The sequence below is a fragment of the Giraffa tippelskirchi genome, chromosome 6 (genome assembly GCF_054371585.1).
Source record: "Giraffa tippelskirchi isolate mGirTip1 chromosome 6, T2T-mGirTip1v1.2.pri, whole genome shotgun sequence".
NCBI classification, from domain to species: Eukaryota; Metazoa; Chordata; class Mammalia; order Artiodactyla; family Giraffidae; genus Giraffa; species Giraffa tippelskirchi.
This window is the reverse complement of record NC_137280.1, coordinates 89,086,709-89,113,504: the sequence shown is the minus strand read 5'-3', so window position 1 is coordinate 89,113,504 and position 26,796 is coordinate 89,086,709. Positions and strand designations below refer to the sequence as shown.

The following is a 26,796-nucleotide window of genomic DNA, read 5'->3' as shown; positions in this document are numbered from 1 at the left end:
CTCAGTGTGGTGCTTCTCCTGCCAGAAGGGCTGCTTCCTAGGAGATGAGGCTACTCCTTCATGGAGAAATCAGAGCGGAAAAGAACTTTCTGCCAGCGCCTACATCTCTCCAACCCAAACCTTCCTGCTCCTGTCTGTGTGTCTCCCATCAGCTCCTTGGCAGGATAAGGACATGCACTGCTTCCAGGGGTGGCTAAAGCAGACCCATAGATATCACCTCTTTAGTGGTGGAAATGCCTACAGCTTTTTTTTTTGGCCCTAGCACGTGGCATATGATAGGGCCTTAGTTCTCTGACTAGGGATCAAACCCGCAACCCCGACAGTGGAAGTGCTGTCTTAACCACTGGACCACCAGGGAAGTCCCTCCCTCTGGCTCTTCTGAAAGGCAACCCCCAATTCTGTATCCCATGTCTTCCATGTCTCCTCCTAACAGCTCACACCCATTGAGTACTTGCTGTGTGCCAGACATGACACATGTCAGCTCATCTTCAAAAAAACCATAGGGAGCAGGTAGTATTGTTGTCTCCATTTTAAGATGAAGAAACCAAGGCCCAGAGACAGGCAGGGCCCTGCCCAAGGCTACATAGTTAGTTGGTGGCAGACGGAGCTTGGACCCAGATCACATGGCTCCAGCACCCATGCTAACCCCCACCTGATGCTGCAGCTCTCTTACTAAGCAGTTGGAGATCTCCCAGGGGGTTCAGCCCACAGTCGCTGGATGCAGGGAAATCTTTGACACTCTCTGTAACCACCAATAGAGTGGGCCAGTCTCTCTTCTATTTCAACTCATTAACTTCTGGAGCAATCTTATGAGGCCCAAATAGTTACTGTGTCCATTACAGAGATGAGGAAACTGAGGCCCAAAGAAGCTGAGTTAGGTATACTAGAAAACGGTTTTGTCAGGCTGTCTCCATCACACACTCACTCAAGAGACTAGAAGCGAGCAAAAGACAGCCCTCAGATTGTATCCATTCATGGAACACCTGGGAGATTAGATGCAATCACAGGAACCAATGCCCCTGGACAGCATGGGTTTGGTTCTCAAGGCCCAATCTGGAACCTTAAATCTATCTAACACTTAAAAATTAAAAAAAAAAAAGTTGGCCTCTGTAAATCAACTATACTTCAATTAAAAAATAAAGCAATTATCCTCCATTTAAAAATTCATAAAAGAAAGCTGACCTCCCCTGGAGGTCCTTCCACTGGCTAAACCACTAGTACCATCTTCCTTGTTTTAATTTTAGATTTTAACTTGCAAAAGTCCATGGTGTTTTTAACCAAGCAGAAGAAAGATGAGATAATTTACTTTTGGGTTTGTGTCTCTGAGGCCTCACAGGGAGAGGGACAGGCCCAGGCAAATTCCTCACTTGCAGGTGCTAGGCTGACACTTCAGAAGACTGACTGATTTGGCTTTGAGTCTCACCAGGGCCATTTTACTAGCTGTGTGGCCCTCTGTAGCTTGAGTAACCTCTCTGAGCCTCAGTTTCCTCATCTTTTTTGATGTTGTAATTTTTATCTGCACTGGGTCTTTGTTGCTGTGGGCAGGCTTTCTCTGGTTGCAGCGAGTGGAGGCTACTCTTCAGTTGTGGCGTGCAGGCTTCTCATGGCAGTGGTGGCTTCTCTTGTTGCGGAGCACAAGCTTTGGAGTGTTTGGGCTCAGTAGTCGTGGCACGCGGGCTTAGTTGCTCTGCGGCATGTGGGATCTTCCAGGACCACGGATCGAACCCGTGTCCCCTGCAGATTCTTAACCACTGGACCACCAGGGAAGTTCCCTGTACCCATCTTTTGGACAAAGGGTCTTTGCAGATGTAATTAAGGATCTTGAGATCATCTGGGCTGAAGGTGAACCCTAAATCTAATGGCAAGTGTCCTTAGAAGACAAGCGGAGAGACACACATAGAGGAGAGGACAGTGTGAAGATGAAGTCAGAGACGGGAGTGATCCTTCTATCAGCCTAGGGATCCCAAGCACCAAGGATTGCCAGCAGCCCTGGGAAGCGGACACTGATCCCTGGACACTGAGCATCAGCTCTGATGGTGTGGAATTCAATGAAATAAATCTTAAACCAATATTTCCTCAACCTCTTCCACAGCCCACAAAGAGGCTGCTAATGCTAATCCCCTCCTGGCACCTTTTTAGAAGTTGCACATCAGTTGAAAAGCTGGTTGGGGATATTTTCTCATCATTTTATATATTGTTTTAAGTAGAGCTCTACCCAAATGCGGGCTCAGTGAAGTTATCATTTTCAAAGATAATCTGAATCCTTTGGTCACCACCTAGAGAGGCTGTACTATATAACACAGGAGCTGACACCACAGCGTGCCTTTTGTTAGAGGGACAGCCTCCTGCATGGGCCCGAGCCCCTTGTTCAGATGGAAGGGGGATCTGAGGGTCTTTTGTTTCGCCTTGTTTTTGCTTCTTTTGTTGGCTCTGCTTGCCATGGGGTTTTAACAAGCTCAGCCTGCAGAGGCCTAATATCAGTCTCCAGGATGTTTTATTTCCAAGTGTCTCCAAGGAGAACTCAAAAGGGGCAGGAAACTTTGAAGTCAGGCCCCTTCCCCCTTCCCTCTTGGGGATCTGCCATCATCTGCCTGGAATAGGCAGCTGATTGCATAACGCCTGCATCCCGTTGCCAGCTAATCACTTCAGCATCTGGTTGCTAAGGATTACGGACAGCTTGCCCCAGGGCATGCTCAAGTCCCTAGATCCAGAGGATGGATGGTCCTGCTTCCTTGTGCTCCACTGTCCTTAGGACGTGCAACCTATTAACTCATTGAGTCCCCACGACAGCCACTATCTGAGATGCTGCTACTAGGATTGGGTTCATTTTACAGATGAGGAAGATGAAGCCCAGAGAGGTAAAGGCATGGTGTTACCCAGCTGGGAAAAGGCTGAGCTGGACTCCGGTTCCACAGCTCTTAAGCTACAGCAACATTCAGTGAAGACCCTGGGAGCAATGGATGACTTGGGGTGCATGGGATAGAGGTGCTAAGGAGATTGGTCAAAGCAAATTGAGGATACTATAAGAATCAATATTAAAAGACGGAGCCCCTCCTTTCACCCCATCCCATGAGGGATCAACTGTGAGGCTCAGAAGTCCAGTCTCTCTCTCTTCTTGTTCCTTTTGGGAAGTAGGTTGTCATGGTGATGGGAGCAGGTGGAACTAGTATGCAAATAGCTGAGATATTAATTCTCGGGTGGTACAGGTCTTGGCAAAATGTCCTCTGGCTCAGCCAAATCAAGCAGGAGGCACTGCCTGGTTATCAGGGAGTGGTGGATGCCCTGCAATCCACAGATTTTTGCAGCGATTCAGAGAAAGCTCCATTTTCATTTTGGTGGTCCTAGGGTGACACTGGGCTCAGCTGCCTGGTATGAGGAATCAGGGGCCAGCAACTGTTTAATAATACAAAATAGAATGTGCTCCACTCACTTTTCACTGGGGTAAGCCAGTTAAAGTTTCAGGGGAGGGGGACATTTAAAGCTGAAGAGGAAGAGATAAAAGTAGAAATGTGGGAGTGGGGGAAAGGCTGGGGCAACAGAAAGAAAACAATTATACTTATTGTCAATGCTTAGAGAATCAAAAACACAGAACACGTCTGGGGAAAGACCTAAGGAATGACAAGAGCAGAAATGCATGAGGCAGGACTGTTGGGGTCACTGGCTTTGTCATAATATAGAACTGAAATGTCTTTTTAGTATGCTATGTCCTTGAATAAAATTTTATCTTTGCCATTCTTATTTTTTTTGGTCATGCCATGCGGCATGTGGGATAATATTAGCTAAGATCGTTGAGACCTTATTCTCTACCACTCATTGTTCTAAATGCTATATGTGGATTTTTTTTTTTTTTTTTGCTGCACTGCATGGCATGTGGAATCTTAGTTCCCCTGATCAGGGATGGAACCCGTGCCCTCTGTAGTGAAAGCATGGAGTCTGAACCAGGGAAGTCCCTCTTTTTTTTTTTTCAAGCAGATGAATGGCTTTTCTTTATTTTCTCTTTAAAAGTGCCTAAATCTTTATGAAGTTTTATTTCCAGTGAGCATTAGAACATTTTTATCAGCTAAATGAACAACGCCTCTCCTGGCCAGGGCATTTGACACATCTATTAATAAAGGAGTAAGCAGAGCCCTCCTGGTGTGGATTTGGGGGTAGGGGTGGGGAAGTACTTTGGAGAGAAGGGGAGCAAAGGCCACCTGTGGGATTCAGGAAAGCTGGGTTATCACATTTCTACTATCGGCTGGTTGCCCCCTTCGGGAACACCTTTCCTTCTCTGGGCCTCAGTTTCCCCATTTGTAAAAAGAGGCAGTTTGAGTGGACAATCTAAAGGCTATGGATTTAAAGTTGGTTTTTATGTCAATTGATGCAAGCGTCTTAATAGTGATGACAATATAACAATAGAAAGAGCTAAAACTTATTGAATGCTTATTACTAGTGCTATTACTAAAAATAGTTAACATTTGAGTATCGAATAATCATATTCCTACTAATAAGAGCTAATATTTTCTGAACACTGATTATGAGCCAGGCACTATTTAAAGCATTTTACAAGTATTAACTCATTTGAACTTTATATCTACGCTAGGAGGTAGGTACCATTTTTTAAATATAATTTGTTTATTCCACAAGGAATGTGGAATCTCAGTTCCCTGACCAGAGATAGAACTCTCACCCCCTGCAGTGGAAGCACAGAGTCTTAATCACTGGACCACCAGGGAAGTCCCAGTAAGTACCATTCTTATCCCCATTTTACAGATGAGGAAATGGAGGCACAGAGAGGGGAAGTAACATGCTGAAAGTCACACAGCTGGCAAGCAATGGGGCAGGAGTGTGACCTCTTGGCTCCAGGACCCTTGCCCTTCACCACCAGGCTGTGTTGCCTTTCTATCCTTGTCATTCTGCCTCCTTCAATGATAGGAGGAGGTATAAATATGAGGATGATAACAACAGGAATATTAGTCATCTTAATAGCACCAGTGACCCATTGGTTCTTAATTATGGTGTGCGTGTGCTCAGTCGTGTCTGACTCTTTGTGACCTCATGGACTGTGGCCCGCCAGGCTCCTCTGTCCATGGAATTTTCTGGGCAAGAATACTGGACAGGTTGCCACTTCCTTCTCCAGGTCTTAGTCATGGAGCCCTGTGCTAGACTTTATTGCACCTAAATCCCCCTCAGTGGCCTCCCCTTTCCTGGGGAGGACTCAAGATTCTACTGACCTATTATTGTCCCTTCAATTTCTTCTACTCTTTCCTTACCTTCCAAACTGCAAACTCCCCTCCTTCTGTTCTATCTTGGGGACTTTGCATATGTTGTTCTTAGCCTAGAACACTATTCCCTTCTGGGGAACAATGGTTTTTCAGAGGGCTGTTGTGGAGCTATGTGGAGAACTAACGCCATAATAATTAGGGGGCACTGTGAGCATTTAGGAAATGGGAGGCAGGTGTATAAACATCTTACCACGTGCAAGGTAGTCTCACTGGGGAAGAATTATTCTTTTTCCTTCATGACTTTCTAATGTCCCTCACACAGGTGAAAGATCTGCTTGTAATGATCTGAACCTTTAGTTTTTTTTTTATTCATTTATTTATTTGGCTGCCAGATCTTAGTTGAGGCACGTGGGATCTTTAGTTGTGGTATGCAAACTCTTAGTTGCAGCATGTGGGATCTAGTTCCCCCACAAAGGAGCGAACCCAGGCCCCCTGCATTGGGAGCACAGAGTCTTAGCCACCGGACCCTGGATCACCAGGAAGTCCCTGAGCCTTTAGTTTTAACCTAACTCTGTTTCACAGATCAGCATAAAGTTTTTTCTTTTTTGGCCACATCATGTGGCATGGGGGAATCTTAGTTCCCTGACCAGGGATGGAACTTCTTTCCCCTGCAGTGGAAACTCAGATTCTCCATCACTGAACCGCCAGGGAAGTCCTGCTGCATGTTTTAAATACTCATTGCATCTTCCTGGAATGCAAGTATTAGACAAACTGAAGCAAGAGTAGACTAATTCACACAGAACTTCACCATTTTGGAACTTCTCAACACTGATGGTAACTCCCTCATGTCATTTGAATTGTTGGCACCCTGAGGCAGCTGACATTTGCCCCTATCGCATTCATGGTGATTCTGTGCATAGGTGCCTGCATCAGAATTGCTTCACTCTGGGGGACTTCCCTGGCAGTCTAGTGGTTAAGAATCCACCTTCTAATGCAGGGGATGTGGGTTCCATCTCTGGTTGGGGAACTAAGATCCCATGTGCCAAGGGGCAACTAAGCTGGTGCGTGGCAACTATTGAACCCAAGCACTCTGCAGCCTGTGTGCCACAACTAGAGAGAAGCTGGCTAACTGCAACAGAAGATTCCCCCTCCGCCATCACCCCTGCCCTGGCCACAGCCAAATAAATAAAAGGTGGTGGTTTAGTCACTAAGTTGAGTCCAATTGTTTGGGAACCCATGGACTGTAGTCCATCAGGGTTCTCTGTCCATGGGATTTCCCAGGCAAGAATACTGGAGTGAGTTGCCATTTCCTTCTCCAGGGGATCTTCCCATCTAGGGATCAAACCTGGGTCTCCTGCGATGCAGGCAGATTCTTTACCAACCAAGCCACCAGGGAAACCCAAATAAATAAACATTAAAAAAAGAAAAATTGCTTCATTCGGTTCTCTAGAGTCTCATTATTCAAAGTGTGGCCCCCCAACCAGCACTGACTCCTTAGAAATGCAGAATCTCAGGCTGCATCTGAGACCTACTTATTTAGAATCTGTATTTTCACGACATCCCTGGGGATTCTTGTACACATTCAATTTTGAGAAGTACTACCTTAGTATATCGGAGAAGGCAATGGCAACCCACTCCAGTACTCTTGCCTGGAAAATCCCATGGACGGAGGAGCCTGGTGGGCTGCAGTCGATGGGGTTGCTAAGAGTCTGACACGACTGAGCGACTTCACTTTCACTTTTCACTTTCATGCATTGGAGAAGGAAATGGCAACCCACTCCAGTGTTCTTGCCTGGAGAATCCCAGGGACAGGGGAGCTTGGTGGGCTGCCATCTCTGGGGTCACACAGAGTTGGACACGACTGAAGCGACTTAGTAGCAGCAGCAGCAGCTTAGTATATATGGAGTATAGCAGAAGCGTTTAAACACATTATTAAAAACCAATATGGTGCTGATGTATGTAAATTAAATCATTATGCTATACTCCTTACACTTATACCATTAAAGTGAAAGTGTTAGTGAATTCCGTAGGCAAGAATACTGGAGTGGGTTGCCATTCCCTTCTCCAGGGGATCTTCCTCACCCAGGGATCGAACCTGGATCTCCCACATTGCAGGCAGATTCTTTATCATCTGAGCCACCAGGGAAACCCAACACTTAAACCATGCTGCCTGGCAATTATATCTCAATAAAACTTGAGAAAAAGAAGAATATCCAATGTCGAAAAAAGAAAACACAAAAACTTAGAAAAACTTTGTTTCTTTTTAAAAAAGAAAAGAAAAAACCAAAATGATGTCCTAGTGACAGGTGATAGAAAAGAAGAGGATGCTAATTAATAAAAGATCATTGGCTGTTTCAACATTTAAGTTTTTGGGTTCCTCAATGTACAATCACTGTAGGATCTTGTAGGCAGTGTTATGAAATATTGTTATAAAAAAGAGGGTGTCATTTCTGATTGGGTGAGGTTCTGGCTTGGGAGATGCCTCCGAAAGCCTTGAACCTTGCTCTTCCTTCAATTCTGACCCAGGAGTGGCCTTTCAACAACCATTCCTCGTCCCCTGCTCCCTCCCCCCCAGCAGAATAACGTAAGGTAAAAAAATGATTGACTCAGTAACAGCTGCTGCTGCTGCTGCTAAGTCGCTTCAGTCGTGTGTGACCCTGTGCGACCCCACAGACAGCAGCCCACCAGGCTCGAACACTGGAATACTGGAGTGGGTTGCCATTTCCTTCTCCAATGCATGAAGGTGAAGTCAGTCAGTCGTGTCTGGCTCTTCGCGACCCCGTGGACTGTAGCCTACCAGGTTCCTCCGTCCATGGGATTTTCCAGGCAAGAGTACTGGAGTGGGTTGCCATTTCCTTCTCCAGTGCATGAAAGGGAAAAGTGAAAGTGAAGTCACTCAGTCGTGTCCGACTCCTAGCGACCCCATGGACTGTAGCCTACCAGGCTCCTCCGTCCATGGGTTTTTCCAGGCAAGAGTACTGGAGTGGGTTGCCATTTCCTTCTCCCAGTGACAGCTAAAAGGATCTAAATTTCCCAAGCACTTACTATGCATCGGTTGCTTTCAGGCCCTTTGCATCTACTACATCCTTTAATTCCCGCAATGACTCAATTAGATCCCACTATCTCCATTTTACAGATTGAGAAAACTGAGGCCCAGAGACGTGGAGTCCCTTGCCCAAGGCGACACAGCAAGCATATGGAAGAGCCATACCATTCTGGGGGAAAATTTTTGTAGTTTCCCTGATACAAGGGCATGACAGTTTGCAGCTTCTGGTGCCAGATGACCTGGGTTCAAGGCCACTTATTAGATGTGGGACTTTGGGCAAATCAGCTCTGTCAGTTTCCCCATCTGTGAAATGGGCTATGGCAATGCCATCTATCTTTGCGGATTGGCGAGAAGCTGAAATGCGTGGCTCAGGAGAGTACCAGGTAGCTAGCTGCTGCTGCTGCTAAGTCGCTTCAGTCGTGTCCGACTCTGTGCGACCCCATAGACGGCAGCCCACCAGGCTCCGCCGTCCCTAGGATTCTCCAGGCAAGAATACTGGAGTGGGTTGCCATTTCCTTCTCCAGTGCATGAAAGGGAAAAGTGAAAGTGAAGTCGCTCAGTCGTGTCCGACTCTTAGCGACCCCATGGACTGTAGCCTACCAGGCTCCTCCGTCCATGGGATTTTCCAAGCAAGAGTACTGGAGTGGGGTGCCATTACTCCTTGGTTTTCACCGCTTCCACTTACTTCCTCCTGCGGTGCCGGCGCTCCTTGTCCTCCCTGCGCATGTCCGCGTCGTACGCGGGGGGCGGCCCATGCCGATGCCGCCGCCTCCGCTCGCCACCGCCGTCTGGGCCCTCGCTCTCGCCCTCGCCGCCCCGGGCCGGCCGGCTGCCCTCGCGGTGCCGGGACCTCCGATCGGCCTTGTCCTCCGGGCCCTCGTCGCCCGGCCTGCGGTGCGCCCGGTGCCGGCGGGGCTCTCCGTCAGCGCCGGTGCGCGGGGACCCGCTGCGGCTCTCGCGGCTGCCCGCCTGCCGGTGCGCGTGCCTGCGGTGCGGGTTGCCCGCCTTGCTCCGCTCCGCCTCACCCTCCCAGAACCCCGGCTGCTCCAGGCCGCCCTCCCGGGCGTGGTGGTCCGACTCGCGGCCGTAAGGCCCCTCCCGGCTCAGCTCGGCCTCCTGGCTACCCGCCCAGGGCCTCCGGGTGTCCAGGCCCACGGAGCTGCTGGGGTCCCGGGCCCGGTCGTGGTAGCGGGCCTGTTTCCTGAGGAAGTCCTCAGCTCGCTGCTGCCCGAGGCGCTGGTCCACCGTGGGCTCGGCCGCCCGGCTCTTGTTGGTGTTGTTGTTACGGTTCTCCTGGGGGTCGACCACCAGCGGCCGGTCCAGGTGGGTCTTCATGTCGGGCCGCAGGTGGCGGGCGTACGTGGCCTTCCAGCGCTCGTCCGGGTCCATCTCGTTGTAGAGCGCCTCCCGGCTGGCCAGAAGATTCTGCTTCCTCATCTCGCTTGTCCGCTGCTCCCACACCGACTTGGCGGGCTTCTGGTTCTTCTGTTGCTCCTTCCTGCAAGGAAATCACGCCAAGGTTATGGAACTGCTGGGCGTCGTGTCCTGCAAGGACCACTCAGGCCAACAGGAGTGTGGGCCCAGGTGGACACCTTGGTGGGTGGGTGTCTTGCTCCAAGTGGGCATTTTCACCCAGATACATATCTCAGCCCAGTGAGCATCTTGACCCAGGTAGGCATTTCTGCTCAGGTAGGTACCTTGGCTCAGACGGACATCTTGACCCAAGTGGGCATCTCTGCCCAGGTGGGTATAATGGCCCAGTGGGCACCTCTGCCTATGTCGGTACCTTGGCCCAGAAAGGCATGTTGACCTGCGTTGTGGGGAGGTCTCTTGGCCCAGGTGGGATAGCTTGACTTGGCTGGGTATCTCCACCCAACTAGGTGTTTTAACCTGTGTGGAAAACTCAACCTGGCTGGTCATCTCAGCCTTACAGGAGCCTCAGCCCAGGTGGGCATCTTGGTCCAGTAAGGTATCCTGGCCTGGCAGGGCATTCCGTCTAATGGGGGTCTCAGTCAGGTGTATGTTCATCGACTGACCTCTCTATTCCTCTTCAAGTTGTAGTACATGGCCCCTGGGGGTGGTCCTGATGTTCAGAATACTCTTAACCTCTGAGACAGCCAATCATAATGAACACTGACCTGCAGTAGGTTCTGGACGCCCCTGCGTAGGCACTTGAGAGTCTTGAGACAGTGCCTATCTATGCAATGGTGAAAAACACCAGTGGGATTGTTGCTGGGGGTGCCAACTGAATCCCTCGAACATTCAGATTTTTCCAGGCATTCTGTGTGTATCTGTATTTGTATACAGACCATCACCTCCTATGGGGTTCCATGTCTAAGCATGTATTTCCCTGTGTTCCCCTTTTACAGCCACCTCCTTGCATTTTGGGGAAGAAAGCCCCCTCTACATTGTCCCGTGATGCGCTGCTCCACAGTGCTGCAAAGTCCTGGGACGACCCAGCAAAGGCACAATTCAGAATATCAGTGTATCAGTGTTAATGAATCTTTCTTTAATCAAAACACCTTAACTCTCACCACCTTACCACCTGTGATCCACCAGCAAATTGTGTTCACTCTTACCTTCACTATCTGTCTAAAATTCAGCTATACCCATCACCTGCTCTGGCACCACCCCGGTCCATTCCTTACTATCTCTTTTGCAGGGAACAATGCAGTCCTTTCTAAACTGGTATCCTGCCCTTGCTCCCCTGATAGCACCTAGAGGGCACCTGAGTCCCTATTCCTCCTCAAGAACCGTCCATGTGTCTCCTCTGGCTCAGGACAAAATTCTCAGTCTCCCCCATTGCCCACAAGGCCCTACAGGATCTGCTCATCACCTCTCTGCCCGTCCTGCCACTCCCCCCACCCCCACTCACTCTACTTTAGTTACATGGGCTTCTTTCATGTACCCTAACCACACTGGCATGCTCCTGCCTCAGGGCCTTAGTACATGCTGTTCCCACGGCCTGAGATGAGTTCCTCCCTCACCTTCTTCAGGCTCTGTCACCTGAGATCGTCCCTGACAATTTCACTTAAATCATAACACTCACCACTCCTAGCCGTCCCTATACTTGTCAACCTCTTGTTAGTGCTGTATTTCCAGCAACAGTGTCTGGCACATAGTATGTGCTTATTAACTATTTCTTGAATGAAAGTGGGTGGGAGGGCAGAAGTACTTTTTCCTAAGGCTCAACCCAGTCAGGGACTGCTCCCTGCCCCCAAATCCTTGACTGGGAGCGTGCAGAGGCTGAGGAGCCCAGAGAGCATCTCAGAGTTGGCGGCACTTACACAGCTATGGACATGTTGGCTGCAGACAGAGGACTCACTTCTGCCACCTCTTTGGCTTTCTGGAGGGCGAGTTTCTGGTTGGCAGCCTCTTCTTCTTCTTGTTCATCCTAAAAGGCACATAGGATCCCTGTTCACAAACTATGAACTGGGCCTTGGGGGCCTCATCTCTGACCCTACTGTTAACCAGGGGCATCATTTGAGATATTTACAAACAGGTTTGGCTTGGGTGTCAACCAGTCAGAGCTGAGGCCCCCTAATTGGAATGTATACTCATTGGTTAAGTGTACTGCTATCCCCTTCATGTCCAGGCTTGATATCCAGCTCATTCTGAACCCTATTTTAACACACAGAAGAAAAGGCAAGGAAAAAGACTGCCTTCCCTTCCCACAATGGAGATTTTTCTGTAACTCTGTCTCAATGAGCTGGAAATTAATGCAAAGATTTTCCTCTCATTCTACTTCCTGGGTCATTTAAGCTCTCTGAACCAAGACTTTAAATAAAACATCAACAAGCCCCCACGTGCAGAAATATCTGGCACCCACAGCCCATCCCATGCACTGCCAACAGCCTCCAGAAGGGGAATCAGGAGAGGAACTTGGATTCTCAGCCAGTTAGGTTCACAGAGGAGGAGGATGGGGGAAGATGTTTTATAAAATACATACAGAAAAAGACGTTTTGGGGCTTTAAATCCTTCTTCAGCCTTCATGCAGGGCCTCATTCGTAAAACAGAAAAGCCAACAAAGAAAAAGCAACAAGAAAGAAATGGCCAGAGACAAACCCGCCAATAAGCAAGATCATGCGGTGGCAGGGCACCTCTCCCACTCCGCTGGGATCTCTGAGGCAAGAAGCAACCTTACCACCTCGGAAATGGTCAGATCAGGACACTCTGTGTCAGTGACAACACAGGGGTGGGACTTGACTGGCCACCCCGCTCTCTCAAGTCCACCCCTCTTCTCAGAGCCGAGTCCCTGGACCACCTGCCTCAGATACACTGCAAATGCACAAATGCAGATTCCCAGGCCTCCTGAAGAACCTGGCCTGGGCCCCAGCATCTGCGTTTTCAACAAGCTCCCAGGTGAGTCTGAAACACGCTCAAGTTTAAGCCGCACTGCATGTGGTTAGAAGCACAAGTTCTGGATCCATCTAGATTCAAATAGCAGCTCCTCCACTTTCTGCTTACCTTGGACGAAATCTTTCTTTGTACCTCACAATCTTCATCTAAAATTTCAACTCTCTTTGACTTCCCTACTTCATATTTCTCCTTAGCACTTATCACTAGCTGACAAGTTTCTTTCTCGTCTATCTCTTCTGCTAGAATATCAATGAAGGCAGAGATTTGTTTGTTTTATTCCTGGTTATTTCCCTGGCCGCTAGACCAGGCCCTGTTCACAGCAGGTGCTCAATAGATGCATTTCAATGAATAACAAAATCTGTAAAATGGAATTCAGAGAATTTGCCTATGAGGTTTTCTGTGAGGGCTAAATGAGATAAAAACCTATCTAACAACAAGGTCCTATGATGTAGCACAGGGAACTATAGTTAATACCTTCTAATAAACTATAATAAAAATATGAAAAATAATGTATGTTTGTAACTGAGTCAGTTTGCTGTACACCAGAAACTAATACATTATAAATCAAACATACCTCAATCAAAAATATTAACCACATCAGGGGCTGAGTGGGGTCCCTGCCACATTTTAAATGCCCAAGAAATGCTTGTGGAATAAATGAAGGAAAGAATGAGGGTCTGGAGGACATTTCACAGGAGATGAGCTTTCTCCTTCCCTTTTCCCACCCTCCTGGGGTATCCCTTCCCCCACGACAGCCCTTGAGGATGGGGTCTTGCAACCTAGATGAGCTCATGGTTGAAATCAGCCCCTGGAACAGTGACGCCAGTGAGCCCCATGGTGGCCAGGACTGTGGCCGTATGCTTGGGGCAGAGATTTCCGTTTTCCTCCAGTCAGGGCTGGGCCTGGGAAACTCTCTCTCCCTCCTGCCATGGCTGGCAGATGGACGGTTGGCAAGGTCTTCTCAGTTCAGTTCAGTTCCCTGAATATGGCCTGTGTACCTTAAGGCATGGGGGATGGGCCGGTGAAGCTGAGGCAGGCCCCAGGCTTGGCCCTCCTGAATGATTCTGCATATGTTCTCTTAATGTGATAGGGCTGCAGGTGAAAGACTTAGGATAGACCACGACCACCTCCTAACATGCCTTTGTTCCAGACATCTTCCCCTCAAACTGCAAAAAGGTGCTCAGCTTCCCTTGTGCAGTGCACTACCTGTTCAACCATTCCTAGCAGCCCTGCTCATGGGCTATCCCAAGGGCATAAGCTGTGTTCTTGAAAGCAGTGTTGCCTTCTCTGTGCCTAGCTGAGGTGGACCTGAATCCCAGGGAGTACAGGGCTGCCCTAAGGGCATATGGCATAAGATTTTGCCCAAATAATCCAATACCACTGACCATGAGTGAAAACTGGGCTTGCTTCCTCACACGGACAGTTCATACCCCCACACCCCGAAATCCTTTTTGATTTCATTTCCTGCGCTCTGCTCTTTGAGGGATCACACCTCTGCTCTTTCAATTCCTAGCTATGTGGCAAGGTCCTGGCCTCTCTGGGCCTTAGTTTCCCCATCTGCAAAATGGGGATAACAGTTACTCCCTATCTGTTATGCTTTCTGGTGTCTGGCATACAAGAGGGGCCATCACATTTCCTTTGTTGTTAATTTTTATTTTGATCATTACCTGCTCAGCTGGGGCTCAAATGAAAGTTGGCAGGGTGTGTGGGTAAAGAACTCAGGCTCTGGAACTTGCCAAGTCTGGGTTTGAATCCTAGCCTTCCCTTTCCCAGCTCTGTAAAATGAAGAGCTGTAGCTCCGGATCTCTGGTCACACGAAGTGACTTACAAAGGCTCCCTTTATTGATCACTTTCCGTCTGCCCAAAATTACGCTGAGCTCCTGACATGTATAGCATGATGCTTTAAATAATAGCAGCTATCATCATCCCATCTGGGGTCCGTGATTCTGCCTTTCCGAACCTCAGTTCCCTCTTCTGCCAAAGGGAAATAACAGTTATGCCTGGAACCACGAGCATCATAATTCTTTACTGCTGCCACTCAGTGGTGAAGTCCGGCCAGTTCCCAAGCTCACGGGGACACACACTGAGCCTCAGAACCTTCTCTGGGTTACTCTCCATCTGTCCCCTCCTTCCGGGTTTAGGGTGGTGACAGTGCCTGCTTGCCTGGAGGCTGCCGCATTCCTTGGAAGCCCCTCGACACTGCCCGCTCCCTATAAACGGGCACTCTGGTGGAGCTTGCCATCTGTTTCCTGCAGCAACCCTGCTGCCTTAACCACCCCTACCTCCACCCTCCTTTGCTGTAGAAGCCACTTGATTAGGGACAGTCTAGTTTGGGGGTGGGGGAGGAGGTGCCTTTCTCCCTGGCACAGTGCAGCCAGGACAAAGGCTCTGACCCCAGCTTCTGTCCCCCACCCCACCCTATGCCCTGCCCGGCACAGTCCTGATCTGCCATGAGCTGGTGGTAACTTTGCACAGCAACATTCTCCCACCAACTCCACCTTGGTGAGCTCCTGGGCGTTGGCCAGATTATCCACCGCGATGGCCAAGAACACGTTCAGGAGGGTGTCTGCAAACGCTGGAGTCAGGGAAAGCATTGCCACATGAACCCTGATATCTGGGACTCCTGAACCCCTGCCTTGTGCTTCCCCTGCTCTCCCCAAGGCCCCGGGCTCATCCCCTGCCACCCAACCCAGAGGATACAGTTCCCGAAGAGCGTCAGCACGATGAAATAGATGGAGAACACCATGCCGCCTTGCACGCCCCCCTGAGACTTGATGCCGTCATACATGACCTCGTTCCAGTCTTCGCCCGTCAGGATCTGAAAGGGGAGGAAGAAACACACAGCCAACCCCCCCCTCAACCTTGGGCCCCTCAGAGATGCAGCTGTGGAGCCGGAACCTGCCGTGTGGGCCCTTTCTCGGCCCTTATCTCTGGGTGGGGACGGTCTTGGCTGTTTGCGAGAGGAAAGGGCTGTCCTTGCGTGGAGGAGCTCTCAGCCTGTTCTAGCAAAAAGTGACCCTGGAAGAGGAGTTTCAGATCTTTCTGGTTTTCTCTGATGTGATAGGGAGATTTTGCTATAGGCTGAGTTGTATGTGTTGAGGCTCTAAACCTTCGTGTGGTGTTATTTGGAGATGGGAGGGAATTAGGATTAGCTGAAGACATGATGGTGGGGCCCTCATGAGGGGATTGTGCGTTCAGTTGTGTCTGACTCTTTGTGACTCCATGGACTGGAGCCTGCCAGGTTCCTCTGTCCATGGGATTTTCCAGGCAAGAGTACTGGAGTGGGTTGCCATGCCCTTCTCCAGGGGATCTTCCCGGCCCAGGGATAGAACATAGATCTCCTGCATTGGCAGGTGGGTTCTTTACCACTAGTGCCACAATGAGGGGATTAGTGCCTTTATAAGAAAAGACACCAGAGAACTTGGTCTCTCTCTGCCTCTCTGTCTCCCTCTCTCCCCTTGCTGTGTGTGAGAGAAGTGAGAAGGAGGTCGTCTGCAAGCCAGGAAGAGAGTCCTCACCAGGAATCAACCCTGGATGCACTCTGATCTACCTCCAGCCTTCAGAACTGTGAGACGTAAATTTCTCTTGCTATATATCCACTGGTACTTCTGGACCGCTGTTTCTGGGGGTGGGGATGGTGGTGGTACAGGTGACTGGAGGAAGCCTCAAGTAAAGAGATGCAAGTGCTGGCAAACAGACATGATGCTGATGTGTATGGGAAGGGCTAAAGGGATTTGTATGCAGGATCTACACAGTTGTTAAAAAAATATCCAGCTTCCCTCCTTTGCATTATTTCCATGAAAGTGACAAAAAGTGAGAGTGTTAGTTGCTCAGTCAAGTCCAGCGCTCTGCCACCCCATGGACTGTAGCCTGCCAGGCTCCTCTGTCCATGGAATTCTCCAGGCAAGAGTACTGGAGTGGGTTGCCATTCTCTTCTCCAGGGGATCTTCCTAACCCAGGGATCGAACCTGGGTCTCTGCTGCATTGCAGGCAGATTCTTTACCATCTGAGCCACCAGGGAAGCCCCATTATTTTCATGAGGATAAAGTAAATATGAAAGAACTCCAAAGATGTTAATCCATTATGTAGGGTTTTTCAGTCTTGGCACTACTGGCATTTGGGAACTTCCTCTTGTCGTGTGCATTGCAGGGTGTTAAGCAGCACCCTTGGCCTCTACCCATTAGATGCCAGTAACACCCCCACACCCCACTTGCAACAGCCCAAAAATGTTTCCAGATACTTCTAGGTGTCCTTGGGGGACAAAATCCCTCTTGGGCAACAACCCCTGTGCTGAAAACATATGGGTGGTGATTACTACTAGCAATAATCATTTATGTAAAGGCTCAGAATTTCATGGATGATTTCCCTTTCCAACCCCCTGTCTATAGGTCTCATTCAGAAGTTCCCCTTCCCCTAGGAGAAGAGAGGAGTGAAGTCACATTTTCCCATAAACTTTCTGTTCCCTAAAGAGACAGAACCCACATGGAACGGCTCTGGAAGTCCCAGCTTGGCCAGTTCTAAACCTTGGGGCATGTGCCTACATGGGTGCAGAAGGTGGTTTGGCGGGACCACCCACGGTCTATCTGTTTTCTTTGGAATATGGAATTAGGGTGTCTTCTAGTCACGGGGAAGATGGTATATTATCCATGTCTATTATTTTCTATATTCTGATGCTTTGACATATGGGAGGGGTCTTGCTGACCCTGGGGGGAGTCAGGACTAGCTAATTCTTAGAGTTAGTAAACAACTTGCCTGTGGGTGTGGTTTAAAAAATGAAAACCAACCAATTCAGAGCCCACACTCCAAACCATCTCCACTACTGGGCTCTTACACTTAGGCCAATATTCTACTGTTGGAATTAGCCCAGGATCAGGTTCCATACAACTCAAGACAGCTCCAGGGCCTGCCAAAATTATTCAAACTAGCCAATCCTAAGCCTGATCAACCTGCCTTACCCATTTCTTCCTGCAGAAGAGCCACAATAAAGGCTCCTGCCCACATTTCCTGTCCCCCTCCTAATGAACCCTAGTGCTTCTCCATAGGGCCCTGTATTCATGGGACTGGGTGAAGGTTGTACCTGAAAAACTGTCATTATTGCTGCTGGAAAAGTGTCGAAGTTGGTAGGAGGAGTCCCTTCATCGAAATTAAACCTGTGGAGAGGGCACAAATATTTCACGTTGGTCCCACTCTAGGTGTGTGAGGGCTTGGCTCAGTATCTTGTTTTCAGGGCAACATCTCCAGCATCTCTGTTTCCCCTAGAAGGACATCCTGAGTGGTACCCAGGGCCCCACCCATCTGGGTCAGTGCACTGGGCATCATCCAGGCCATGAGGAAGGCAGACTGTGTGACGCAGGTGGGCCTGGGTCTCTGGATGCACTGAGCAAGGTAAGGATGGGAGGCCCTGGGCAGAACCCCAGGGAAGCAGAAGTCAGAAAAGCTGCTGAGCACTTACTGGCCGCCGAAGAGTTGCATTCCCAGAAGGGCAAAGACGACGATGAACAGGAAAAGGAGGAACAACAGGCTGATGATGGATTTCATGGAGTTGAGAAGAGAGACGACCAGGTTCCTGAGAGATGCCCAGTACCTGCCAAGGGAGGCCAGGGTTGGGGTATGGGGGTCAGGCTGGGGCCAGGGTGGCGGCAGCTGAGCCCATCTTCCCAACATGGGAAGGAGGTGGCCCCACCCTGGCCCCCATCCCCACCTTGGGATGTCAGGGAACCTGAAGACTTACTTTGTGACTTTGAAAATACGCAATAACCTGAGGGCTCGTAACACACTGATTCCAAAGGATGTGCCGGGTTTTATGACGGCCCAGATGACCTCAAAGATACTCCCGATGATGACCTAGAACAGAGGATCCCGGTCTTGTGTCCATGCTTTTTGCAAATGTGCCCTGAGTCTGGACCTTGCAGGAACCCAGTCCAACTTCCCACCTCAAATGAAATCATAGTGAGGGTCTCATACACCTCTTATCCCTTCTCTTTTTTAACTTATTAACATGAGTGCAAAGAATTCCTGAAACACATAATTACAAAGTGAATGCCCATGCAATCCACCTATCCATCTATGTTGAGAAATAGGGCGTGTCAGCACCCTGAAAGCCTCTGGGGAACCCTAGACATAGCCACCACCCTGAATTTTATAATAACAATTTCCTTGCATTAAAAAATTGAGGTGAAATTCACACAACAGAAAATTGACCGGAATGGTTCATTTAAAATAATGCACGATTCAGTGGCATTTAGCATGTTCACAGTGTATAACCATCACCCTTCTCTAGTTTGGAAACATTTCCATCGCCCCCAAAGGAAACCCCGGGCCCATGAGCAGTCAGTCCCCAGCCCCCTCCTCCCAGCCCCTGGCAACCTCTCATCTACTTTCTGACTCTGGAGATTTGCCTGTTCTGGATATAAATGGAATTATGTAATATGTGACCTTTTATGTCTGGCTTCTTTGACTTATGTTTTCAAGGTCTTTGCCTTAAAGTATTCAGGGATCCTCTGTAAGCCATATAGCTTAGGTCTGAACTCTTATGAGCAGAATCATGCTGTATGGACTAGTTTTGCCACTGTCTGCCTCCTTCTGTGCAATATCGTGTGGCTGATAGGTGTGGCTACTGTTGGCTGCCTCTCATTGGTGCAGAGAATTGCATTATTTATATACAACTTATTTATCCACCCTACTGCAAAGGGAGATTTGGGTCATTTGGTTTGGGACTAGCAAAGCCACTCAAGGAATTGTTGTAAGTGTCTCTTAGATGTCTGCGTAAGTTTCTCTAGAGTGAATCCCCAGAAGTGGATTCGCCAGGTCATCCCTTACTTTCCAAAATGGGTCCGTAAATTTCCCCTCCCACTGGCAGTGGTTGGGGAGGGTTCTGGGAGCGCTGTATCGTCATCAAAGTTGGGGATTATCCTCTGATTCCTTTTGCACTCAGCAGAGTCTGTCGTACCCAGGCATGACCCTACTTTTCTCTCCCCTGTGTCCCCAGGTATCAGCCATTCTAAGCATATCAGCTGGAGAATGAATTCCTTAGAAACCAGAGCACTTACCCCACAATCAAAACAGTTGAAGGAAGAGTGGAAGTAAGGCCGCGTCCCAAGCCCGTACATTTTTATAAACATTTCGGACATAAAGAGTCCTAAGAAAATGAATTCTGCATAGTCTAGAAAGGGAGCGGGGAAATAGAGAGGAGATTAGATTTGTGGAGGGAGCTTCCAGGTGGCTCTGACGTTCCTATTAACTGAAACCTTGGCTGGTGCGTTCCTGGGTGCTTACTATGCTTTTTAAAAAATTAACTAAGAAAACTTAAAATTGAAGTATAGTTGTTTCAGGTATGGGCTTCCCAGGTGACTTAGATGTAGGAGATGCGGGTTCGATCCCTGGGTTGGGAAGATCACCTGGAGAAGGAAATAGCAACCCACTCCAGTATTCTTGCCTAGTGAATCCCATGGACAGAGAAGCCTGGTGGGGTGTAGTCCATGGGGTTGCAAAGAGTTGGACACGACTGAGCAACTGTACATTCACGCTTATTCCAGGTATATATAGTTGAATCAGCAAAGTGATTCAGTTATACATACATATATATATGTGTGTGTGTGTATAGATATTCTTTTCCATTATAGGTTATTTCAAGGTATTGAATATAGTTTCTTATGCTATATAGTAGATCCTCATTGTTTATTTTATACATTTTACTATGTTTTTAAAATGAACAAGCAACTATACTCCAATAAAAATTAATTAAAAAGAAACAAATGAATGAATGAACTAACTGGCTAATAACTGACTAACTCAATAACTAACAAAGTATTATTACTAAGAATTATGTAATAATACATAAGAATTATGACTCAACTGCTTTTATATGCTTGAGCTCCAAAGGAATAATAGAAATATTAATAGAAGTCATAACAGTTTCCTATTTGTAATCCTTGTGTTAGGGACTTGGTCGGGAGTGCCACAGGCAACCAATCTGAGACATGGCTTTTCTCCCAACTAGGAAAACTCATTGGATGTCCCCTAGAAATCCTGTCTTGCTAATATCTAAAAGTCTTGATATAAGACAAAGCCTTTTGTTTTTTGATGAGAATGCATAATGGTGAAATTTTGCCTTGGGAAGAAGTAACTATGAGTATTTGTTTGCTCCAGCAAAGAAATGGTTAATAGCAATTCCTTTTCTGAGAGGGCTTTCTTGGTGAGGCAGGAAGATGAATGGTCAGGAAGGGCATGAGCAGTCACCTTTTGATGGGGAAGGAGAGGTAAGGAGAGACTCTGAGAGGAAGAAAGCATATAGAAATCCAAGACAGAGGCCTCAAACTTCTAAGAATTCCATTCTGGTCACATAGCTAGCTCTGTTTGAAGGTGAAGAGTATTTGTTATATCACTTTTTTTAAATGGTGTAAGACTTTTTTCTAGTTCTTTGTGATTCTGTTCTATTGGCTGCTCCACACAGCTTGTGGGATTTTAGTTCCCTGACCAGGGACTGAACCCGGGCCCTCAGCAATGAAACTGCTGAGTTCTAACCACTGGACCACCAAGGAATTCCATAGTATATCATTCTTAAATCAATTTTCACAAATTTATTTATTTATTGGGCTGTGTTGGGTCTTAGTTGTAGCATGTGGGATCTAGGTCCCTGACCGCCTGCATTGGGAGTGCCGAGTCTTAGCCACTGGACCCCCAAGGAAGTCTCTATATCATTCTTTTAAGAGGTGATTTGAACTGACTGTCAAGGTCTTTCCCACTCATTCCTGATTATTGAACTTTCCCTTAGTTTTAGGACCCCAGGGAGCTTTCAGTGTCTGAGGGAAACTCTGGGGTCTCCAGGGCTCCCAAGACTGAAACATCAGTAAGGAAATCTGTCTGTAACATCTGATGCATTCCAAAAGCCACCAGAAGAAATTTGGGGAGGATGTCAGAGTTTCCAAGATGCTCGTTCCCCAGTTACCATGGAATCATGAGAGTTGGTGATGCACAAGACCTGAGAGAATTACTGATCTCTAAGCACTGGTGGATCTGGAAGAAGTTTCAGGGTCATCAAATCCAATTTCTCCCAAGTATAGAAGAGAAATGTGAGACCCAGAGAAACGACTACACTTCATCAATTACAAGACAGATATTTTTGTTCATGTTTTGACATCTCCGAAACTGGGGTGTAACTTAAAATCGGCATGCCCTAGTTTAGACGGCAGCATTGTTTCATTTCTTAGTGGCACATAAAAATAAAAGAGTGCCATATAATCGAAGAGGTGGCTCAGTGGTAAAGAATCTGCCTGCCAAGCAGGAGACCTAAGTTCGATACCTGGGCTTGGAAGATCTCCTGGAGAAGGAAATGGCAACCCACTCCATTGTTCTTGCCGGGGAAATCCCATGGACTGAGGAACCTGGCGGGCTACAACCCATGGGGTCGCAAAGAGTTGGACACATCTAGCAACTAGACGGCAGCAGCAATAATTAAAGATGTCTTCATTTGAAGGATAATGGTAATAATTTGTCCAGGGTCACATGGAGAGTTGGGGGCAGAGCAGGCACTGAGAACCCAGGTTACCTGATGATCATGGCAGGGATGCACCATCAGATATAGCTTGGTTTCAAATCCTGGCTACATCATTAACTAGCTGTGTGACTCTGGGCAAGTTACTTAACCTCCCTATGTCAGTTTTCTTAACTGGAAACTGAAAATTAAAGGACGTTTATAGACAGAGAGGCCCCAGGCAGGAAGTCTCAACCCCCTGTTCCCAAAGCAGGACAGACAGAGCAAGGTGATTAGTGGGGAGAATATGGGAGATTAAAAATAGGCTATATGAGGAGGTTAAGACAAAAAGTAAATAGTTCTCATTTATAAGAGACTCCAGGGGGACCAAATGCAATTACTAAGGTTGGAACTAGGTCAGGGCTCTCAGAAGGAGAACTGGCCCCTGGGGAGTGTCCTAAGGGGGTGGTCAGCCAACGTGACTGGGAACAATAAGGGTTACAAGGAGACAATGATCTGGACTAGACACCCAGGCCTCGCGAGGCTGAAGACTTGATTTCTCCAGTGGTTGTGTGGGTTAATTCTGAACCAGGTCAGAAGGGCAGAGAATCTACAGACCTAATTCAGACAAGCCAAAAGATGCAGGAGGAGGGCAATCAGCAGGCAAAAAGGTTTTGGGGAGTCCTCACTTGGGGCCTATAGGCCAGAGCCAAGGTATCCAACTGCCTTCCTCACTTTCCAGCCACTACTCTTGTTGATTTCTCAGAGCTCTTTACTTTTTAAGCCCTGCTCATAGATCTCCCCTCCTTTCCTGCTTCTCCTCCCCCAATGTTGTCAACAATTTTGATACTATCTCATGTTAATTCCTGAAATTTGGGAATAGGCCCAGAAGGGCAAAGTCTTGGAAATCCTGGTTCCCACTTCAGGAGCAAGATGTTCTCACAGTTGTTGGAGGCTATCGTCTAGAAATGAATCCGAGACACAAGGAAGTCAAAAAGGTCAGGAGAGGAAAGGGGAAAGAAGCAGAAGATTTGAAAGAAAAGGGAAGAAGCAGAAATGAGAAGAAAAGATGAGTACAACATACAGGTTACTTTTTTGTCTCTAATGCACCTTCATCTGTCAACCATAAATATGATTCCCAGAGATGCACCTAGAAATCATATGTATGTTTCTGTCTCTGGCTGTCTTGCAGTCTGTCCCTCTCTGTCTTTATTCCAATGCACCTCTACGTGCCTTTCTTAGAAAGTGATCATGTGTCTGATGGCCCAAATTCCAGCTTCCAGCTCTCAGGCGCCCCCTCCCCCAAATTGGGCTCTGTCACTGAGGTAGCAGGAACATGAGACTGATCTCCAGTTAGAAATCGGCCCAAATGAAAGGGGAAAGAGGGAACACATACTGCCAAAGAAAGAGAACTGGAGAAAGGGTGTGAGGAAGGGATCAGGGAGCTGGTGGGGGTGGGGCCAGGCGGTACTCACAGAGGAAGTCGGAGAGCCACTCGGGCTGGTTGTAGTGAACGATAGCGACACACAGCGTGTTGAGGGCTACCAGACTGAGCACAGTCCAGTAGAAGGCCTGAGTTTTGACCATGCGGCGGATGTAGAAACGCATCCTCCTCTCCTTTTTGTGAAAAAAAGTTGAGTTCTCCAGCTTGGCACTTTTAATGCTGGCTCGGGCGAAGGGAGACCCTGCCAGGGAAAGGATGGAGAATGTCAGGGTGTTCCTGCAGAGGAAGTTAACCGATGTGTGGCCCAGGCATGGATTTTGGCCAGGGAACCCATTAGCCTCCCAAGCAGGCAAGCCCCCGGGAACCATTATGACTCATGGGCTTAGCTTTCCAGAGATGGAACTTATGAGAAGGTGATGTCCCTGAAAATAACAGTGCTCAAAATAACCAATGAGTGCGCAGGATGTGGTGGTGGGGGGCTTCCTTGGTTGCTCAGGAGTTAAGAAACTGTCTGCAATGAAGGTAGATGTGGGTTCAATCCCTGGGTTGGGAGGGCATGGCAACCCACTCCAGTATTCATGCCAGGAAAATGCCTTAGACAGAGGAGCCTGGTGGACTAGAGCCCATGGGGTTGCAAAGAGTCAGAAACGACTGAAGTGACTGAGCCTGGTATGGCATGGCTCAGAATGGGAAGGCTGATGGCTCTCCATTGCTAGAGTCATCTTTCTGTACCTCCCTCTCCTGGAACTGTCTGATGACTCTGGGGGTCATGCTACAGGGTGGGAGAAGGCTGGAACCTCTGCTCAGGATTCCCAGTGCAGAGGCAGGCGGCAGAGCTGCACGCACCGTTCTTGGAAAGCCTCCAGGAGGAAGTATGGATAGGATCCTAGCTTACCATGGACACTTCACTTTAAAAATAATCACCAAAGAATGAGCCAGCTGTGCCCTCTGCTCACATGTATTTTTGCTCTTCAGCATTTACAAGGCACCTACCATGCCAGGCTCTGTCCCAGGTGTTCAGGATACATGTTAACAGCGTCCTACACTCCTGGGATGGATACTCCAGTGTGGGAGCCAGAGAGCAAACATAATATAATAAGCAGGACTTCTCTGGTGGTCCAGTGGTTAAGAATCCGCCTGCCAGTGCAGGGGACTTGAGTTCAATACCTTGTCTGGGAATATTCCACATGCTGCATAGCAACTAAGCCCATGTGCCACAACTACCGAAGCCCATGTACCCTAGAGCCCACCTGCTGCAATTACTGAAGCCTGTGCTCTGCAACAAGAGAAGTCACCACAATGAGAAGCCCCCAAACCACAATGAAGAGTAGCCCCTGCTCGCTGTAACTAGAGAAAGCCCACATGCAACTCAAACATAAATAAATAAAAATAATAAATTAATAGTGTGATGGAAGGTGCGAAGTGCTTTGGAAAAAAGAGAAAGAGCAAAATGAGGGGATGTGGAACCCTAGGAGGAACTACTGGGCAAGCTGCAGCATTAAACCAAGGGGTTAAGATGAAGGGGTTGGCCTGAGTCACCTTAGTATCTTAGGCAGAGGAAACAAACAGCAAGTGAAAAGGTCCTGAGGTAGGAATATGCCTGCCTGGCATATTTGGGGAACAGCATAAAGAGAAAAGTATGGCTGGAGTCAAGTGGTTCAGGTGAGAAAAAGGAGGTGAGGGCAGGGGAGTGGGTCTTGGCAGGTTCTGAGGGGCCTTGGGGGCTGCAGGGACAACTGGGGCTTTTGTTTTGAGTGAGGTGGGAGGCATGGAGGCAAGAGGGGCGTGACTTGACTCAGGGGTTCACAGATGTCCTCTGGCTGCTGTGGCACAGAACAGCAAGGGCAGGAGCAGAGTGGGGATGACTGCTCCAGTCCAGACAGATGATAACCAGGGCTGGACTCCATGGTGGCTGAGAAGGAGGTAGGTTGGGCTGATTTGGGGTGTATTACTATTTTCAACTTTATCTATTATTGTTTATTTTTGGCTGTGCTGGGTCTTCATTGCTGCTCAGGCTTCCTCTAGTTGCAGCGAGTGGGGGGTTACTCTTCATTGTGGTGTGTGGGCTTCTCTTGCTGTGGAGCACACGCTCTGGGGTGCAGGCTCAAAGCCTGTGGCACACAGGCTTTGTTACTCCAAGGCATGTGGGATCTTCCTGGACCAGGGATCAAACCCATGTTCCCTGCATTGGCAGGTGGATTCTTTAACCCACTGAGCCACCTGGGAAGCCCTGGGGTATTATTATTTAAGGTATATTTCAACATTTGTTGATGGACGAAGTGTGGGTGGAAGAGAGGGAGAAGCCAAGGTTTTTGGTCTGAGCCCCAGGAGGAACAAAGCTGTCATCCACTGAGAATGGACAGGTTTGTGGCGGAGGTTCAGAGCTCAGTTTCACATAGATTGATTTTATGTTCTAAAATACCTCTTCTTGAAAATCTTCCATTGCATTCATTAGTTTAGTATTCTTCATTGGCACATTCATTCTTTCATTTATTCATTAGTGTGCTCATTCATTGGAGAAGGCAATGGCACCCCACTCCAGTACTCTTGCCTGTAAAATCCCATGGATGGAGGAGCCTGGTAGGCTGCAGTGCATGGGGTCGCTGAGAGTCGGACACAACTGAGCGACTTCACTTTCACTTTTCACTTTCATGCATTGGAGAAGCAAATAGCAACCCACTCCAGTGTTCTTGCCTGGAGAATCCCAGGGACGGGGGAGCCTGGTGGGCTGCCGTCTATGGGGTCGCAGAGTCGGACACGACTGAAGCGACTTAGTAGCAGCAGCAACAGCAGCAGTGCTCATTCATTCATCCATTTGTTCACTCATTGGTATGTTTGTCACACATTCATTCATTCATTCTTTTATCATTTATTCATTCATTAGTGCACTCATTCATTTCTGTTTTTTTTTTTTTAATTTATCTATTTATTTTTCAACTTTGCCATACCATGCCACATGTGGAATCTTAGTTTCCTGACCAGGAATCGAACCCGTGGCCTCTGCAATGGAAGTGCAGAGTCTTAACCACTGTACCACCAGGGAAGTTCCCATCCTTTCATTTCTTCTTTCATCATTTATTCACACATCCATCCATCCATCCATTCATTCATTTGTTCATTTACACATTAATTCATGAAGCACTGCTCATCAACCTCACATCAGCCAAACACAGAAAACATCTCTCAGGATGCCACTTCCTATTAGCAAAATTCTAAACAGAGGTTGTGAGTTGGCATCCCAGGGGCCATACTGGTTCATTTGAGATTTGTG

The 26,796-nt window shown here is 48.1% G+C and overlaps 1 protein-coding gene and 1 non-coding gene across 4 annotated transcripts in view; both read right to left on the bottom strand.

Annotated features, from left to right (window-relative positions):
- Nucleotides 1-26,796, bottom strand: part of CACNA1A (calcium voltage-gated channel subunit alpha1 A) — a 250,656-nt gene that overhangs the window by 73,969 nt on the left and 149,891 nt on the right. For 2 of the 3 annotated variants that reach the window (XM_081495594.1, XM_081495593.1), the window contains 9 exons: nucleotides 23,557-23,766; nucleotides 19,659-19,771; nucleotides 18,341-18,453; nucleotides 18,062-18,193; nucleotides 17,687-17,759; nucleotides 15,310-15,427; nucleotides 15,108-15,175; nucleotides 11,538-11,644; nucleotides 8,936-9,748 (listed from right to left, as the gene is read on the bottom strand). In XM_081495594.1, coding sequence (XP_081351720.1) covers nucleotides 8,936-9,748; nucleotides 11,538-11,644; nucleotides 15,108-15,175; nucleotides 15,310-15,427; nucleotides 17,687-17,759; nucleotides 18,062-18,193; nucleotides 18,341-18,453; nucleotides 19,659-19,771; nucleotides 23,557-23,766 — 1,747 coding nt within the window. Of the gene's footprint in view, nucleotides 1-8,935; nucleotides 9,749-11,537; nucleotides 11,645-15,098; nucleotides 15,176-15,309; nucleotides 15,428-17,686; nucleotides 17,760-18,061; nucleotides 18,194-18,340; nucleotides 18,454-19,658; nucleotides 19,772-23,556; nucleotides 23,767-26,796 lie in introns of all 3 variants that reach the window. The other variant, XM_081495595.1, reaches the window with a different exon arrangement.
- Nucleotides 26,496-26,568, bottom strand: TRNAG-UCC (transfer RNA glycine (anticodon UCC)). Its single transcript has one exon. It is a non-coding gene; the product is annotated as a tRNA-Gly (tRNA).